We start from the raw sequence: 16,764 nt of genomic DNA on the forward strand, positions 1-16,764 counted from the left end.
TCGCCTGGTCCCCCCATCCAGGGAGGGGGGAATGGGAAAGACTAAGACCCCAGAAGAAGAAAAAAGGAAAGAATAGAAGTAAGAAAAAGGGAATTTCAGAGAGGGAAGTGCACTTCCTAAGATTGGTTTGGTGAATCCCTGATATCTCACAGGGGGTCAGACAAGTATTTTATCCAGGGTTGCCATACCTTGTCGAATTGGGCATGTTTGTCCTGTAGGATCGCCGAGAGGTGTTTATCTACCATGATCCATGTCAACTTATTTCTAACCAGATCGAAAGGGATCATGGGTGTCTTCCATGATCTGGCAATTGCAATTCTGGCTGCTGTAAAAATGAAGGCTACAAGTCTCCCTGCTTGTTTCGGTGTGCCTTCTACTGGGCGGTAAACTGATTTTTTTGCTATTTACCTTTTAACCTCAAGCTCCAAAATCAATTATTTAGACCCTATAATGACATCACCCTATGATGACATAAAGGTATTTTAGCAGAAACGGACAAGGTAGGAGAGGTCTAAATAATATTTTTTTCCCAAAAACTGTGCATGTAGGCTCACTCCAAAAGTAATTTGGACAGCACTGTGTTGTTGAATAAAATGGCGGTTGTAGAGCTGGGCTCCTTCTCAGTAGAGCAAAAGTAGACTGTGTGCATGATTTAGTAATGGGAGTGTTTTCTAAAAATGTGTTTCTGAGAAGGTCAGTTGTTTTCCATTTCTGCTATATTATCTGTAGATTTGGGGATACATGTAGGCAGGTACGATCTATTTTCTCCACTGTAGGTAGTGCTCGATGACAGCGACATTCCAGTTGGAGAGAAAATGAAGAGGAATATGGTTCCTCTATGGTTCCTCTATGGTTTCCTGGGGAAGATATTCGATTGGATGCTGCCATCCCATATGACTTTAGCAGCCACCTTGGGTCAGGCAGTGGCTATTTAGGGCCCTGGCTCCCAGGCTTGACGTGTATTTCGCATATAGGCAATTTAGGGACAGGTCATCCATCTGACAAGGGGCAATGATGAGCAACAGGGAGAGGTTTCAGATGAGATGGGGAAGGATAGGGACACGCCATCCTTCCTGGAGACCATTTGGGTACAGACCAGCCAACCCGCATTCTGTCCCTCAAGACAGACTATTTTGGCACATACGAGATCTGCTCTCCAACACTTCGCTGTTGCATTATTTTCTTTGACGGGTGCCTTCCCGCTAAGCTTGTTGTAAATTGCCAAACTTTAACTGTATTACAAGTTCTGCAAGAAATACCCGAAGAGCAGAACAATTTTTTTAAGGTGCAAAAAATAATTGTTCAACATCAGATTATCGAAAAGATAGAAAGGATTTTTATTACATAGATAGTATGAAATTACTAAAACAAATTGGGCAAATACAGCCCTGTGGTCACAATACAAAATAATGGTTGCCTCTACATGTTTCACCACAAATGTGGTTTCTTCTGGATCATGTGTAGGACCTTTTTTTTTAAATACAATATCACCTTTAATAATGATTATGGTTCCAAATAATCCCTAAACCCCTCCAAAGGGTCCAATGGGAGATGTCTGTGCCAAAAGCAGGAGGGAAAAGCAAACACCCTCCAGTTGAGCCTGTTATCTCAGAAAAGAGTGCTTGACAAATTTAATCAGCCAGTATCGTTATCCTTTTTCCTTGTGGCGCTAAAGAGCAGAAAAACCATGTTGTTTTGTGTATGTTGGCTGAAAAAGCTCTGCCGTCTGTATGCAGAACAAGTTCGTGGCCAACGCCCTTCGCACAAAATTCCACGCATTTGTCCAATGGAAATCCGATTGTGTGTACGAGGCTTTACACCTACAAACAAATCTATACCACCAAAGACATAGAAGGTCATTGGCACACAGCTCCTCGATGTCATGCACTTATGTATAACAAAGCCATTGACTTTGATTTCCAGGAAATACTGTATCTCTTATGTTGTTCCTGGAAATGAACCTATTTATACACTAATCTAAATGTTCTCAGTTATTTACTGCCCAACAACACAAAACAAACATTTTCACGATTCATTCAATCAGAGGCGTAACTAGAAACTTCAGGGCCCCAATGCAAGAAATCATGAAGGGCAGGGTGGCATCAGTGGTGGTGGTGTTGAAGGGGGTGGCAGCGGTGGTGTTGGGGGGGGTGGCAGCGGCTGTGTTGATGGGGGGTGGTAGTGATAGTGTTGAAAGGGGATGGCAGTGGTGGTATTGAGGGGGGTGGCAGCAGTGGTGGGATGATCAGTAAGAGGCAGAGGTGGCAGGGCCATCTTTTCCATTGGGCACGCTGGGCAGTTGCCCGGGGGCCCCGCTTGCCTGGGGGGCCCCACTGGCTGCCCAGCAACCCCAGTAAAAAATTGTGGAGAGTGACGGGTTAGAACTGCCTATGCCCAGTTTGCGGAAATCACAGAGAAGATCCGGTCCTCCACGAGTGTGGGGGGTTGCTGATGTAAGGGGGGAGTGAATGTAAAAATGTAAAGGGGCACTGATATAAAGGTTCCCCCTCCTATATTAGTTACCCCCCTTACCTTAGTGTATGTACTCTACGGAAGGTGGTCTCTGGTCACCAGAGTGCCCCCCACATCAGAGTTCCCCTTTACATCAGAGTCTGCAGGATTCCCCCTTACAATGCAAGGGGGAACTCAGTCTGCGGAGACCCTGATGTACGTGGGAAAGAGAAAGCAGTGGACTCTGATATAAGGTGGTCTCTGGTCACCAGAGCCCCCTCTTCACATCAGAGTTCCCCCCTTAGATCATGATCTGCAGCATTCCCCTTAACATAAGAGTTCCCTTTCACTGTAAGGGGAATCCTGCAGACTCTGATGTAAGAGGAAACTCTGTGCTGGCTGGGTTATAGTAACCTGGCCTTCATGTCAATGAAGACATTTTTTTTTTTTTACTTTTGTTTAACTTAAACACATTGCTAATAGCACTAGCTATATGTTTATAGTTTAAATACTGACATTTGCATTGTTCGGCACTGAAAACTGTAATTTTAGGTACTTTTTTTGCAGTGTCAGTAAAAAATGTGGTTCTGCCAGTAAATTTTATGATTTTTGTCAGTAAATTCTCGTGCGTGATTGTGTAGACAGGGCCCCAGTGCACTGTATTGCCCGGGGGCCTATAATTCTCCTAAGATGACACTGAGAGGTGGTGGAGGTTGGAATCAATTGCACTGCCAATTTGTCACTTACTTAGTTCAGGCAATTGATTCCTCCTCAGAACTCTGTCACACGTGAGCCTAGGGATGCCTTTTCCTCATGGATTGCCAGCTCCTCCCCCTTCAGGTGATTGGTGTCAGCTGGTCAGCTGACTTTCTTTTTCAGTGACCTCCCTCGCCTCCCCACATTCTCTCTGGATAGGGGCGGGGCAGGGCAGAGCGGTCCACGTCCACTATCTCACCTCTGCCTTCTCTCCCCTCATCCTCAACAGTATCAACGGACAAACCTCCCCTCCTCCCACGGCGGAGCTAACTGGCGGGCCGTTCACACTGGCAGAAGGACGGGCGGGCCTGGGGGGGGTCCGCGGCACCTCACACTGGCGGACGGATGAAGGGGGGTCTTCGGGCCCCCCTAAAGTAGCGGAACTGCGGGGCCCAGTCGCAATTGCCACTGCCGCGACCATGATAATTCCGCCACTGCATTCAATTCTTCCTATCAACTATCTTCCTGTCAGCCATCAATGTTTCCCTGAATAGTATGGAAATGGAAAAATATTTTTAGAATCATTTAGTTTTGTATCTGCAATAATCTGACTTGATATGATGGCATGGCATTGCTATGCTCCAGGACAGTATGAGGAATAATTAGAGTAGTTATACCACTTCAGGAGCAAGGTTTCTCTGGAAACTATTTTTAAATGCTGACAGCTGTGCAGTGGGAAGGGGTTTCCATAAAATCAACTAGACAAAAGAACAAACAGCAAAACATAATGCCAGTTATAAATAAGAATAAGTGGAAGGCATGTGAAAACAGATGCAATTAGCCTCTTTTCGATTCATGGGCAGTTCAGCTGAACAGGCCAAAAATCTTCAAAAACACTCTGAGCACCAGTGAAGTCAATGGCGACCAAATTCAGTTGGGCTGTACACAGCATTCCCACCGCTAAATTACAGATTCCTGGTTGTGGTAGGTTACATTTACCACTAGGAATCCAGGGTGACATCATTGACCAAATCTGGCCAATGACATCACCTTTTACCACCTCAGGTTTCTTACAGTACATTTAAGCTACCACCAGTGTTAATTTTGGCAGCAAATTTCGATTTAGTTTTAGTCTTAGGACTAAAATGGCATTTTAGTTTTAGTCCCATTTTAGTCTTCTGCAATTGTTTTAGTTTTAGCTGTATTTAGTCGACTAAATCTCCAGTACATTTTAGTTGACTAAAACTCATTTTAGTCATCTAAAATCGAATGGGTGTAATTAAATTGTAATGCATTATTTAACATTTCTATACAATTTCCAAACACATTATATCAGGGGTGCCCAACCAGTGGCCCGCAGAGCCCTCTGATGTGGCCCACGACCTCCTGCTCTGGGATGGAATAAAATAGAATAGAATACGGTTATTATAGGTAAGTTTTTACTAAAATCACAATGTATATATGTGCATATCTGTTCTGTAGTGGTTACTGGGCTGCTTTCAAACTGATCCACAGAGATCCACACTGATCTGCAGAGAAGTGCGCCTGTGGGTTACCTGCACTGGGCCATAGACGTTATTACGTGCAAGTTTGGTGTGCTGAGAGTAGAGCGGGCTCTATAGAGCTGAGTGGGCTGCCATCCACCTGCTCTGCTCGTTGTGGCCTGCGACCGGTTACCAAGTTGCTTAAGTGGCCCTTGCTCTTCAAAATGTTGGGCACCCCTGCATTATATACTGCTGGAGTGAAAAATCGAATAAGTTATTATTTATGGTATTGCGGTATGAACATGCACTACAGACCAGTGTTAATTTTGAAGTCAAATTTCAATTTAGTTTTAGTCTTAGGCCGCGTACACATGGTCGGTCAAAACCGATGGAAACGGACTGAAGGACCGTTTCATCGGTCCAAACCGATGGTGTGTGGACCCCATCGGTCAATTATCCTTCGGTCAAAAATTTTAGAACTTGAACCGATGGACGCCTAACCGATAGGTCAAAACCGACGATCGTGTGTTCGCGGCCTTAGTAATTTGACTAAAATGGCATTTTAGTTTTAGTTCCATTTTAGTCTTTTGACTAAAATGCCATTTTTGTTTTAGTCAAATTTTAGTCATCCCGGTGGTTTTAGTTTTAGTTGTATTTTTGTTGACTAAAATAGTATTCATTTAGTCGACTAAAATGTTTTTGTTGTTTTAGTTGACTAAATTCACACTGGCTACCACAGCTAGGAATCTGTAATTTAGCTGCTGGAATGTTGTATGTACAGATCAGCAGGCAACGGGTCGTTGTGTTTGACGTAGATTACATTGCTGGAGGCCATGATTGATGTGGACTTACTTGTGGGGACATTAATAAACTTTATTTGAAATGCAGGTAAGAAGAGTCAGATAATGTTTCAGTATTTAAAACAAAATTACAGGAAAAAAAAATGTAAGATATTTGCTATACACCAGTCAATCAGCTCTGATGAGGTAAGACTCAGGGGCTGCTTTACGCATTTCGGCAGGGGCTTCCTTCTTGCTCAGGCATGAGTCAGTAGCTTCTCCGGTCATAACGGCTACTTATCGGGTAGGCATACGGTTGCCATCCGGGCGCGTGCTGCTTTACTTCTTGGTCACTTATCTACCCCTCTCCACCTAAATATGGGTCTTTTTGCCCTCTTTCAGGCGTACCTACCGGCGGGCCAAAGGCACACACTCAGGCCATTAGTTAGTAGGGTTATCGCATCCCTTACTCGAAGACTCGAAGACTCTGATTACAAGGTGATGTTTGCTGTGTTACTTAAAATTGGTAGTTTCTTCAAACTTCCATTAGCTGTAATATATACATATACATATAGTTTTTTTTTTTTTAATCTACCAGATTCCCCTTTCCAAGTTACACAGTGGGGAGGATGAATTTCCCATTGCTACTATTGTTTCTTGACAGCTGGCCTTGCCAGCTGCATCTGACAGGACGCAGGAGCTGTTTGGCCAACAATTTTCTGACCGGCTATTTAGATGTTTTACTTAAGACATGTCAGGAAGGAGGCGACCAACAGGGCCACCCACTGAGGGAATTTGTGCAGTGTATGGCCAGCTTTACAGTATTGGCTCTCCTACAGCCAACCTCACTCCACCTCCTCTCTTCATAAAATGTCTTGTGGGGGGTGAAGGTGTCTTGCAGGGGAGGGGGATTTTTCCACTTACAGTCTCTATCAGAAGCCCAGTGATAAGGTTACAGCTCAGTTGCACAACTGGGAGACATGAAGTGAGCATTTGTCAGGAAGTCTCTGTCAGAAGACAGAATGATAGCCGCAGAAGAATCCCTGTTCCCCGAATGCCTGAAAGAACAGGAGCTTTAGCGTGTGCATATGCAAATGCGTGGAAAAGCAAACATGCAGACGCATATGCGCATGCGCGAATGTGTGCCAAGCATTCCGTGACAGATAAGGGCAGAAAATGGGCTATTTGAGCTGGATCAGCACCCAAGATCAGTGCTGTCTCATCTACAGCATTATGTGGTTGTCCTGTTTCCTGTTACCTGCATCTGCTCTTGAATTATTGACCTGGCTTGCTCCTGACTATTCCTGTTTTTCACCTGTATTGACCCCGGCTTGTTCTTTGACCATTCTCCTGCTTCCGCATCTGTATTTGATCTGATCGTTCTGTGTATGACCTGGCTTGTCTGACTCTGCTTACGCTCCAGCTCTCCAGAGCTACCAAGTTGCTAGCACCTGTCCCGCTACCTCTGGGACCTGCTCTTTGGCTAAAGTACCAGCCTGTTTCTGCCCATGGAGATCCACTGTCATCTGGCGAACTACATGAACAGCAGCCCAACAGCAAGCTCATCTACCAGCACTCGTTTGACTCTGCACTCCTGCCCCACCTGTATACTCTACCAGGGGCCCCAGGTCAGAGGTGCAAGAGAGGCCTTCCTCTGCATAAACAAGGCTCTACCCACCAGGAACATGACACCATTGTAACTACATTCATGGCAGAAAATCAATGGCAGTAAACACGTTCATGGCAGAATCAACAGGTATTATTATAATGAAAGCTGCAGATTTAAAAATAATGAAATTAACTTTCAGAATGACATTAATATTAACGCATATATAGAATTTAAGTGTTTGGTTTTACATATACTTTCATCTTATTAAAAAAATTTGAATATAATAGATTGTTAAATATTTTTACCTAAACATGTGGACTTTTATGTCTTGATTTATTAATGCCATTAACTGTTTTCTATTCATTTAACTTTCAGTTTAGTATCACCCATCCTTTAACTGCTGTGAAATAAGGTCTTTGGCAGATCCAGAAAGTATATAGCCGAAGAATGTTAAACGGTACTTCAGCAGTGAATGTGGCCGGCCTGGAGCTGGAGTCTCATGTGCGCACCTCTTTTCAAATTACATGCAGTTTTGCTCATTAGGAATTAGGACACTTAATAATAGCAGAGAGCGTTTTTCAAAGAGCAATATCACTGCCTGTAATGACTTTGCCTTCGGAGCATAAAGCTTAAATAAGACATCTAATAAGACATCTCTCTCTACACCCATTAACTACTATAACTCAACAACCCAGCTTCCTTCTTAATTTATAACTGCCATGTTATTATTAAGCTCTGCTACACATAATACATCATTCAGCAGCACAAGGAGGTCAGTGTAATAAGTAGGTAAAATGAATAAGTCAGTCTTAAATGTTTAATATTTCAAACCATCATTACTGCATTCAGCTGCCCAGCATGCATGTTTCCATGTTTAGCCAATGAGAATTTGTAAAATGTATTCAACTAATAACAATTTGCACTGCCATTCTAAGCAACTGGCAGATATATTTTACATACCTGTATTTTCCGGCGTATAAGACGACCTTTTGGATAAAAAAAAATGCATCCAAAGTTGGGGGTCGTCTTATACGCCGGTACCTGTCTCCGTCAGGCTGCGGTCATCCATGATTTAAAAGCTGCGCCTCCTCCTCAGACTTTTCCGCGATTGGCGGAACACTCATTTTCCCAGAAGGGCCTCTGTTCAGTGTTCCGCCAATCACGGATGCCTTCTCATCCTCGGACAAGAGGACATCCGTGATAGGCGGAACACTGAACAGAGGCCCTGCTGGGAAAATTAGTGTTCCGCCTATCACGGAACAGTCTGAGGAGGAGGTGCGGCTTTTGAATCATGGATGCCCGCAGCCTGGAAGCCAAAATCTGAAAAGAAAGTAAGGTAGGGAGATCGTCTTGGCCGGCACAGTGGAGGCATGTGGTGGCACAGTGGAGGCATGTGGTGGCACAGTGGAGGCATGTGGTGGCACAGTGGAGGCATGTGGTGGCACAGTGGAGGCATGTGATGGCACAGTGGAGGCATGTAATGGCACAGTGGAGGCATGTAATGGCACAATGGAGGCATTTAATATAATGGCACAGTGGAGGCATGTATTGTAATTGCACAGTGGAGGCATGTAATGTAATGGCACAGTGGAGGCATGTAATGTAATATAATGGCACAGTGAGGCATGTAATGTAATGTAATGGCACAGTGAGGCATGTAATGTAATGGCACAGTGAGGCATGTAATGTAATGGCACAGTGAGATCTGAAAAAAGCCTGTTTCTGTCAGTGGTTGTTCCTGTCAGCGGTTGTTCTGGCTACCCCTTAGCTTCCAGAAAGACTAGTAGGAAGGGGGTAGTCTTATACGGCGAGTATATCCCAAAATCAAAATTTTCCTGGAAAAATAGGGGGTCGTCTTATACTCCAAGTCGTCTTATACACCGGCAAATACGGTACATTTTAGCATGTTCGCCTACAAAATAAGCCAATTTGATTGTGGCTTACAAAATGTAGCCAATCAGAACTGCCACTGCCACCAAGGTGAGCCTCAGTTATTGGGCAGGTTTGGAAATGGTGAACAGCAAAACAACCAGTAGATACACTGTGTAATGACAGTGATGGAAACATCCCAAAATTGAGGCAACACAACTATTGCCGGCATAAGCGGAATGTTGTTCAGTGGTTGACCTGAGAGCACAGGAGCCAATTGGCCTTGTGACCATGTGAGTTAGCAGCATTACTTGTAAATAGTAGCTGCTCGTGATGCCTTGAATGTTAGGAATGGAAATCACAAACAGTGTCAGTCCTGAATGAAAACCAAGGGAGGTGGGACAATTTGTGGTGTGCAAACCAACACAGCATGAGCATACTCTAAAATTAAAGAGTGTTCCTTCAGGTCAGAGGTACCAAGGTGTAGGCCCAGTGAGCCTATCCATGAAAAAAGAAAATGACAGAAATCAGCATAATAAAAGCTGGAAAAAGGGCTGATGATGACCTGTACATTGTCCTGGTACGTACCAGGGCAGATGGAATACATTCAAAAAGACCCGGAGCAATAAGAAAAGATGAGTATGGAAGAAAATAAGTAGAAATAATTATGAGAAGTGTAGGGACTCTGAAAGAGTTAAAGGAAGTAATTGATGATTACAGACGACCAATGAAGCATGCGTTGATTGCAGCCTTTTTGCACCCTCTCCACTAGTGGTAGCATTTTTTTGTAGTCATAATATAACTTGCAATAAATTGGGCAACACCAGTTTCCTTACTGACAATGACACAGAGCCTTTTTTTCATTTACTACATGAAAAAACTGCCTGAGTAGAAACCACAAATAATGATCTCTACCAACAACAACAGACCACAAGATCTCATGAACATCCATCTTCCAAGTTTGGAGTTGTGTCCTGTGATAATGAGTTGCGTTATATTAAATTGAACCTTACCTCTTCCTTAATTCCTGGCAGCCAAGCTACAGGCACATCCTGTTGCTTGCCCTGGGATCACCAAAATCCAGGAACTGTATTAGGGATATATATATATATATATATATATATATATATATATATATATATAAAAATATATATAAAAAATAAAAATAAAAAATAGAATATATATATATATATATATATATATATATATATATATATATATATATATATATATATATATATATATATATGCATCCTCCCTACCCTATGCCTTCCTGTTGACCACCAAAGATGAATGACAGCATTACAATAGAATAGTTTGTGGGGAGGGTTGGCGGCAAAACTTGGTTTTGGGCACCCTAGGCTTTATAGATAATCTAAGAATATTAAAAAGGGTGTGTGCTCTGTGAATCTGGGGTTAGCATAAAAGTACTAAATTCGTTTTTAATGAAAATCTTATGATTATTTACAATCTACAAACTTTTGATGTAAAATATACAGATTTCTTGACCAAAATATATCCAAAAAAATGACTTTGCAGGAAAAAAAAACAACCAACATGAAGATAACATAATCAATACAATAACAGTATGGAATACATTGCACTGCTCTGGCAAATCAATTCATTTACTAAGGGACAGTCATTTATTAGCCCACTTGTGACATCACTAGCAGAAAATAACTTAAAGGACAGTATAGCAAATTAGTTAACGGCTTTTCTTATATGCCTACAACCATTTTTAAAGTAAGCTCTTAAGCCTCGTACACACGACCGAGAAACTCGACGGGTGAAACACATCGTTTTGCTCGTCGAGTTCCTTGTTAGGCTGTCGAGGATCTCTGCGAGCCAAATTTCTCCATTCCCGTCGAGGAAAAAGAAGACATGCTCTCTTTTTGGCTCGACGGGATCCTCGACAGTTTCCTCGTCAAAAAGTGTAGACACAACCGGTTTCCTCGGCAAAAAAAAACCCAGCAAGTTTCTTGCTGGTTTTTGCCGAGAAACTCGGTCATGTGTACGAGGCCTGAGCTTGCAATTTACAGTTTTACCAAGTCACTTTTCTCTATAATGTTGGAAAAACTTACCATAATTTGTGTGTATTCTTCTAACTTTATCTCTTCATATGGTTTGTTTGCCTTCTTTAGCAAGTCCTTAAGGAAACTCTATTTGAGACACGAAAGTTAGATAAGCAATTTAGAAATGTCAGAATTTCTGGTGAAACAACAGAACAGTAATTGTGAGTGTATTTACTGTAGGTCGGGCATAAGCAATTAGCGGACCTCCAGCTGTTGCCAAACTACAAGTCCCATCATGCCTCTGCCTCTGGGTGTCATGCTTGATGCTGTCAGAGTCTCGCTATGCCTCATGGGACTTGTAGTTTGGCAACATCTGGAGGTCCGCTAATTGCTTATCCCTGCAGTGTAGGTGATTAACCATTTCAGCATCAAAGCCTTTAACCCTACGTATACAGTGAAATGATTCCGGATGGCTGCATTTCCAAAAATCCTTTTATTGAAGCTTCATATGACAAGTGGTTGACAGATGGAGCAGGGGACAAAGAGGTAGATGCGTTACGCGCAAATATTAGCGCTTAGTCATTAAGCGTTAACATTTGCACAAACGCGTCTACCTCTTTGTCCCCTGCTCCATCTGTCAACCACTTGTCATATGAAGCTTCAATAAAAGGATTTTTGGAAGTGCAGCCATCCGGAATCATTTCCTTATATCCTCTTACTCCCTGTTGCATCTTTAGGACAGGAAGTGAAGGGAAATTAGCTAAACACAAATTTATACATGTAAAAGTGTCTGTGAGAAAGCAAAGAATACATTTTATTCACAGAATATTCATCACAGACAGAAATGTATTTATTTATTTATTGCTCCAAGAGCCAAGAAATTATTTTCTTGGTATCTGTGGCACTATCACAGGTGTTCTAAAGGAGAAATCTGAGACGGGTTCCATTAGTCACCTTTTCCAAACCAGTACACAGTTAATGAAGTATTTGTTTTATTATATTTGAATTATTATTTTATATAAAAAAAATGTATCCCTCCTCCTTTGTGCTTCTGCAGCAACAGATCACTTATATTAGTTTTTTTATTGGTTGCTGTTCTAAGATAAGTGCCAGACCTCAGCTAGTATGTCAATTCCATCAGATGACATCACTGGGATTTCTAATGATCATTATTATTATTATTATTATACAGGGTTTATATAGCGCCAACAGTTTGTGCAGCGCTTTACAACATGGAGGAAAACAGTGCAGTTACAATACAATTCAATACAGGTCAGGAGGGATCAGAGGGCCCTGCTCGTTAGAGCTTACAGTCATAATGCTGAAGCACTGTATTTCAATTGATGGAGCTGTTGGGTTCAGCATTTGAACTGAGTTCTGGACATCAGCTGTCACTGTAGTCAGTGGTTTCAGCACCAAAATTCACTGGATGCTTCACTAAAGCCATTTTAGGACCTTTTGGGTCCAGCGCCTATACTTGACCTGCAGTACTTTTCTAATGCAAGGCCAGTACATTTTAGATTACTCTACTTGTGTGTTGGGTTGCTATTGTAGATGAATGGCATGGCACATCATATTTTCCTGGTGCCTCCATGGCAGCATACCAATGGTCATGGCTCCGCCCCCACTGACCCACAGGACCACGTAACTCTCTCAATAAAAAGAGCTCCCCCCCTCAGATAGGCATTCTTTTTTTCTGTCCTCATCCCGCAGGATCAGATTTCAGCCCTTCCTCACCATCCATGGTGCAACCGTTGCAGGTTCATGCTCTCCTGCAGGACGGAGTCCTATGGCTTAGGCTGCTAAAGGCGCCAGATAAGTATAGGAGCCCATTTTTTTTGAGGATTTTTTTTGGGGCACTTGTATTACCTCCAGAAGCCTATGCTAGGTAAGGGCTGCTACAGATCAGGTAAGGTATTTTGAAGGAAAAAGAGCACTATCACAGACTTACTATAAATCCATATTCTGGGATTATGTCTCCGCAGCCCGCAACGAGACGCATCTTACAGATCCTCCCGTGACAGAAGCTCAGGAGGCCATAGGAGCTCAGGCCATCCACACTCTTCAGGCCGCAATACCAGCAGCCATCGAAGTTCGGCCCACCAGTCCTCTTCCAAACCTAGGGGGGATGACTGTTGGGTCTGTGGGAAAAAAGCCCTGCCAGGCAAGTTAGCCTGCGGCCAATGTTTCTTGGAGGCTACGGCAGAAAAACAGGTGTCTGCGAGCTCGATAAAAGACCTTATCAAGGAATCCATCAGGGAATTGGCTGCAGCACAAAGCACTTCTGCAACTCCTTCTCCCTCGGCTGAGCAAGAGATCGCAGGTCCATCCACCCCATACCCGGGAGAAGAGGACCTGGACGAGGACTTGGTATCAAATGAAGAAGAGATTTCAGCCTTTGACTTTGGGCTGGTGGAGCCATTTGTAAGGGCAGTCAAGGACGCCATTCAGTGGGAAGAAGAGGGTCTGGAACCTCCTTCCAAAACAAAAAAATACTTTCCGCATTTAGCAAAAAAGGTGTCTAATTTTCCCCTTATGGAGGAGATTAAAGGGATCATTCTAGAAGAATGGCAGAAGGTTGATAAGAGGCCGGTCGCCTTTAATCGTCTTCAAAAACTGTATCCGTTGGCCGAATTGGATGCTAAGATCTTTGAGTCCATTCCAACTGTGGATGCCTCAGTCATGAGGCTGGCAAAAAATTCGACCCTGCCGTTAGAGGATTCGGGCTCCTTCAAGGATGCTTTAGACCGGAGGATCGATGCAGATCTTAAGAAGATATACCAAGCAACTGGCGGGGCTTGCAAACCGGCGGTAGCCCTATCATCTGTTTCCAGAGCCACCAGGGTGTGGACTGACAACATTGAGACAGCTCTCAGAGCAGGCATAGACACTGAGGAAGTCATTAAGGCATTAGATGAGTTAAAACTGGCATCAGATTTCATGGCAGAGGCAGCGATAGATGTCTTGAGAAGCTCCTCCAGGGCCATGTTGTATTCAATCACGGCCAGAAGAGCCCTATGGTTAAAACCATGGGCAGCAGATCCATCTTCGAAGCAAGCGTGGTGTCGCATTCCGTATGATGGGAAAGCTCTTTTTGGGGAGAAGATGGATTCGGCAATTTCAAGAGTCACAGGAGGAAAGAGTGGTCTAATCCCTCAAGATAGAAACAATAGGAAGAGATTTTTTCCCAGACCGGGAGCGCAGCAGAGAGGAAGAGACTCAAGATCTTATCGCCCAGGTTATAGAAGGGGCTGGAAGGGGTCTCAGGCTTCTTTCCTTAAGATGGGGAAACCAAAACCCACAACTCCTGTGGGAGATTCCCAGAAGTCTTTTTGACTCCCCTGCCACCCAGACCGGCCCAGTGGGTGCAAGACTCAAGGCCTATGCGCAGGTCTGGGTGGAAGGGTGCACCGACCCATGGGTAGTGTCCACCATCCTCAGGGGACATTTTTGGAGGTTCAAATCTCGCCCTCCTCCATACTCTTTTCAAGACACCAAGATTCCGGCGTCCAAAGAGAAAAGGGCAGTATTATTTCAGTACATCCAAATACTGTTGCAACAGAAGGCAGTGTTACCAGTCCCAGCTTCAGAGACGAACTCGGGATTCTACTCTCCCGTCTTCTTGATTCCCAAGAGGACGGGGGGATGGAGACCCGTACTGGATCTAAAAAGACTAAACAAATACATCAGGCTGGAACGCTTCAAGATGGAGTCCCTGAACACAGTAATCTTATCAGTCCAACCCGGGGACTGGATGGTTTCCATAGATCTCCAGGATGCATATTTGCACATTCCAATAAACAGCCAGTTCCAGCACTTTTTACGGTTCAAGGTGGGCGACCTACGTCTACAGTTCCAATGCCTCCCGTTTGGAATCTCATCAGCCCCCAGAACGTTTACCAAAGTATTAGGGGCCATTCTAGTGCCTCTGCGGGAAAAGGGGATACGAGTACTATATTATTTGGACGATATTCTAATCTTGTCTCAGCAAAAGGACCGCTTAGAGGAGCACACCCAGATAGTACTAAGCACTCTGGTCAGGTGCGGTTGGTTGATCAACATAGCGAAAAGCCAGCTAAAGCCAACACAGAAGATGGGTTACTTAGGGGCTCTATTCAACACCCCGGAGAAATCGGTCTCTCTTCCACCAGAAAAGGTTCCAATGGTGGTCCAGAAAGTAAAACGAGCAATGAGCTCCCGCTTCATGTCAGCGTCAGAGTGTCTGAGCCTCATAGGCTCCTTCGCTTCATGCATCCCAATGGTGAAATGGGCCAGGTGGCACCTACGGGATTTTCAGCTAGGGTTCCTAGCCCAATGGGGGAAAGAACATCTCAAGCAGAAGATAGTTGTGTCCTCTTCGATGAAAGCCAGTCTATGGTGGTGGACAAGACCCTCCAATCTATTAACTCCGCGACGCCTAGGTCCAATAACATGGACCATTCTTACTTCAGACGCCAGCCAACTAGGTTGGGGAGCACACACCCAAGACAGATTAGTTCAAGGGAGGTGGCCATTCAGTGCGGAGGGAGTGATATCCAATATACTGGAACTAAGAGCGGCCTGGATGGGGTTGTTACATCTAGCACCTCTTCTCAGGGGCAAGCCAGTCCTTCTTCAAATGGACAACCGGGCGGCGGTGGCCTACGTTCAGAACCAAGGGGGCACGCACAGCAGAACATTATTCAGCGAAGTAACTCCAATAATATCGTGGGCAGAGAAGAATCTGTTCGACATACGGGCATGTTATATTCCGGGTCCGGAGAACCAGTTAGCCGATCACCTATCAAGGTCGTTCTGCAACAACAACGAATGGTCTCTAGACCAAGAGGTCTTCAACAGGATCTGCCAACAGTGGGGGACTCCCCAATTAGATCTTTTTGCCTCACCGCTCAATGCAAAGACTCCTCGGTTCTTCTCAAGAGCACCATGTCCGGCAGCAGTGGGTACAGATGCTCTGATCCAGCCTTGGACATTCCAATTGGGTTATGCCTTTCCCCCAACTCCTTTAATTCTGAGATTCCTCCAGCGTCTGACAAAGGAAGAAGTAACCATCCTAGCGATCATTCCATATTGGCCAAGGAGGCCGTGGTTCCCGCTATTAGTCAGTCTATCCCTGGGCAATCCGACATCTCTGCCTCTCAAGAACAACCTGCTGACGCAGGGCAGTTTCATCCACCCGAATCCAGAGATTCTGGATTTGAGGGTCTGGATATTGAAAGGAGGAGGCTGGGGGATATAGGGTGTTCACAAGAGGTCATCCGAACCCTCTTGCTCGCAAGAAAGTCTTCCACGAACACCACTTACTACAGGATTTGGAAGAAGTTTGTGACCCTAGCGGAATCCAACCAGTTCAATCCACTGTTTCCGGAGGTTCAGAATATTTTGTTATTTTTACAGTCAGGCCTAGACCTAGGTTTAGGACACAGCACTCTAAAAGTCCAAGTGTCTGCCATCTCAGCCTTAACAGATGTCAGATGGGCACTTAATCCACTGGTGGACAGATTTTTGAAGGCGGTTCTGAGACTTCGCCCGCCCAGGAAATCTCTATACCCAAAATGGGATCTGACAATTGTGCTGGAAGCCCTAGCACGTTCCCCATTCGCTCCTACAGAAGGTTGCTCATTAGAGGACATTACCTGGAAGACAGCCTTCCTGATTGCAATCACATCGGGGCGCAGGGTATCGGAAATCCAAGCCCTGGGAGCCCAGGAGCCTTACATCACATTCTTTCCAGACAGGGTAGTACTCCAGCCAATGCATCAGTTCATTCCCAAAGTACCTTCGGTTTTTCATTTCAATCAAGAATGGGTACTTCCAACATTTGAAGGAGAGCAGGCATCCACAAACCTGCATGAGCTAGATGT

General features: G+C 44.3%; 1 protein-coding gene across 1 annotated transcript in view; it reads right to left on the reverse strand.

Moving 5' to 3' along the window:
* CALB1 (calbindin 1) overlaps window positions 1-16,764 on the reverse strand; it is a 115,256-nt gene that overhangs the window by 18,973 nt on the left and 79,519 nt on the right. The window contains exon 6 of the mRNA XM_040354607.1: window positions 10,970-11,047. Within this exon, the coding sequence (XP_040210541.1) occupies window positions 10,970-11,047 (78 nt within the window). The remainder of the gene's footprint in view (window positions 1-10,969; window positions 11,048-16,764) is intronic.

The sequence above is a fragment of the Rana temporaria genome, chromosome 5 (genome assembly GCF_905171775.1).
Source record: "Rana temporaria chromosome 5, aRanTem1.1, whole genome shotgun sequence".
NCBI lineage: Eukaryota > Metazoa > Chordata > Amphibia > Anura > Ranidae > Rana > Rana temporaria.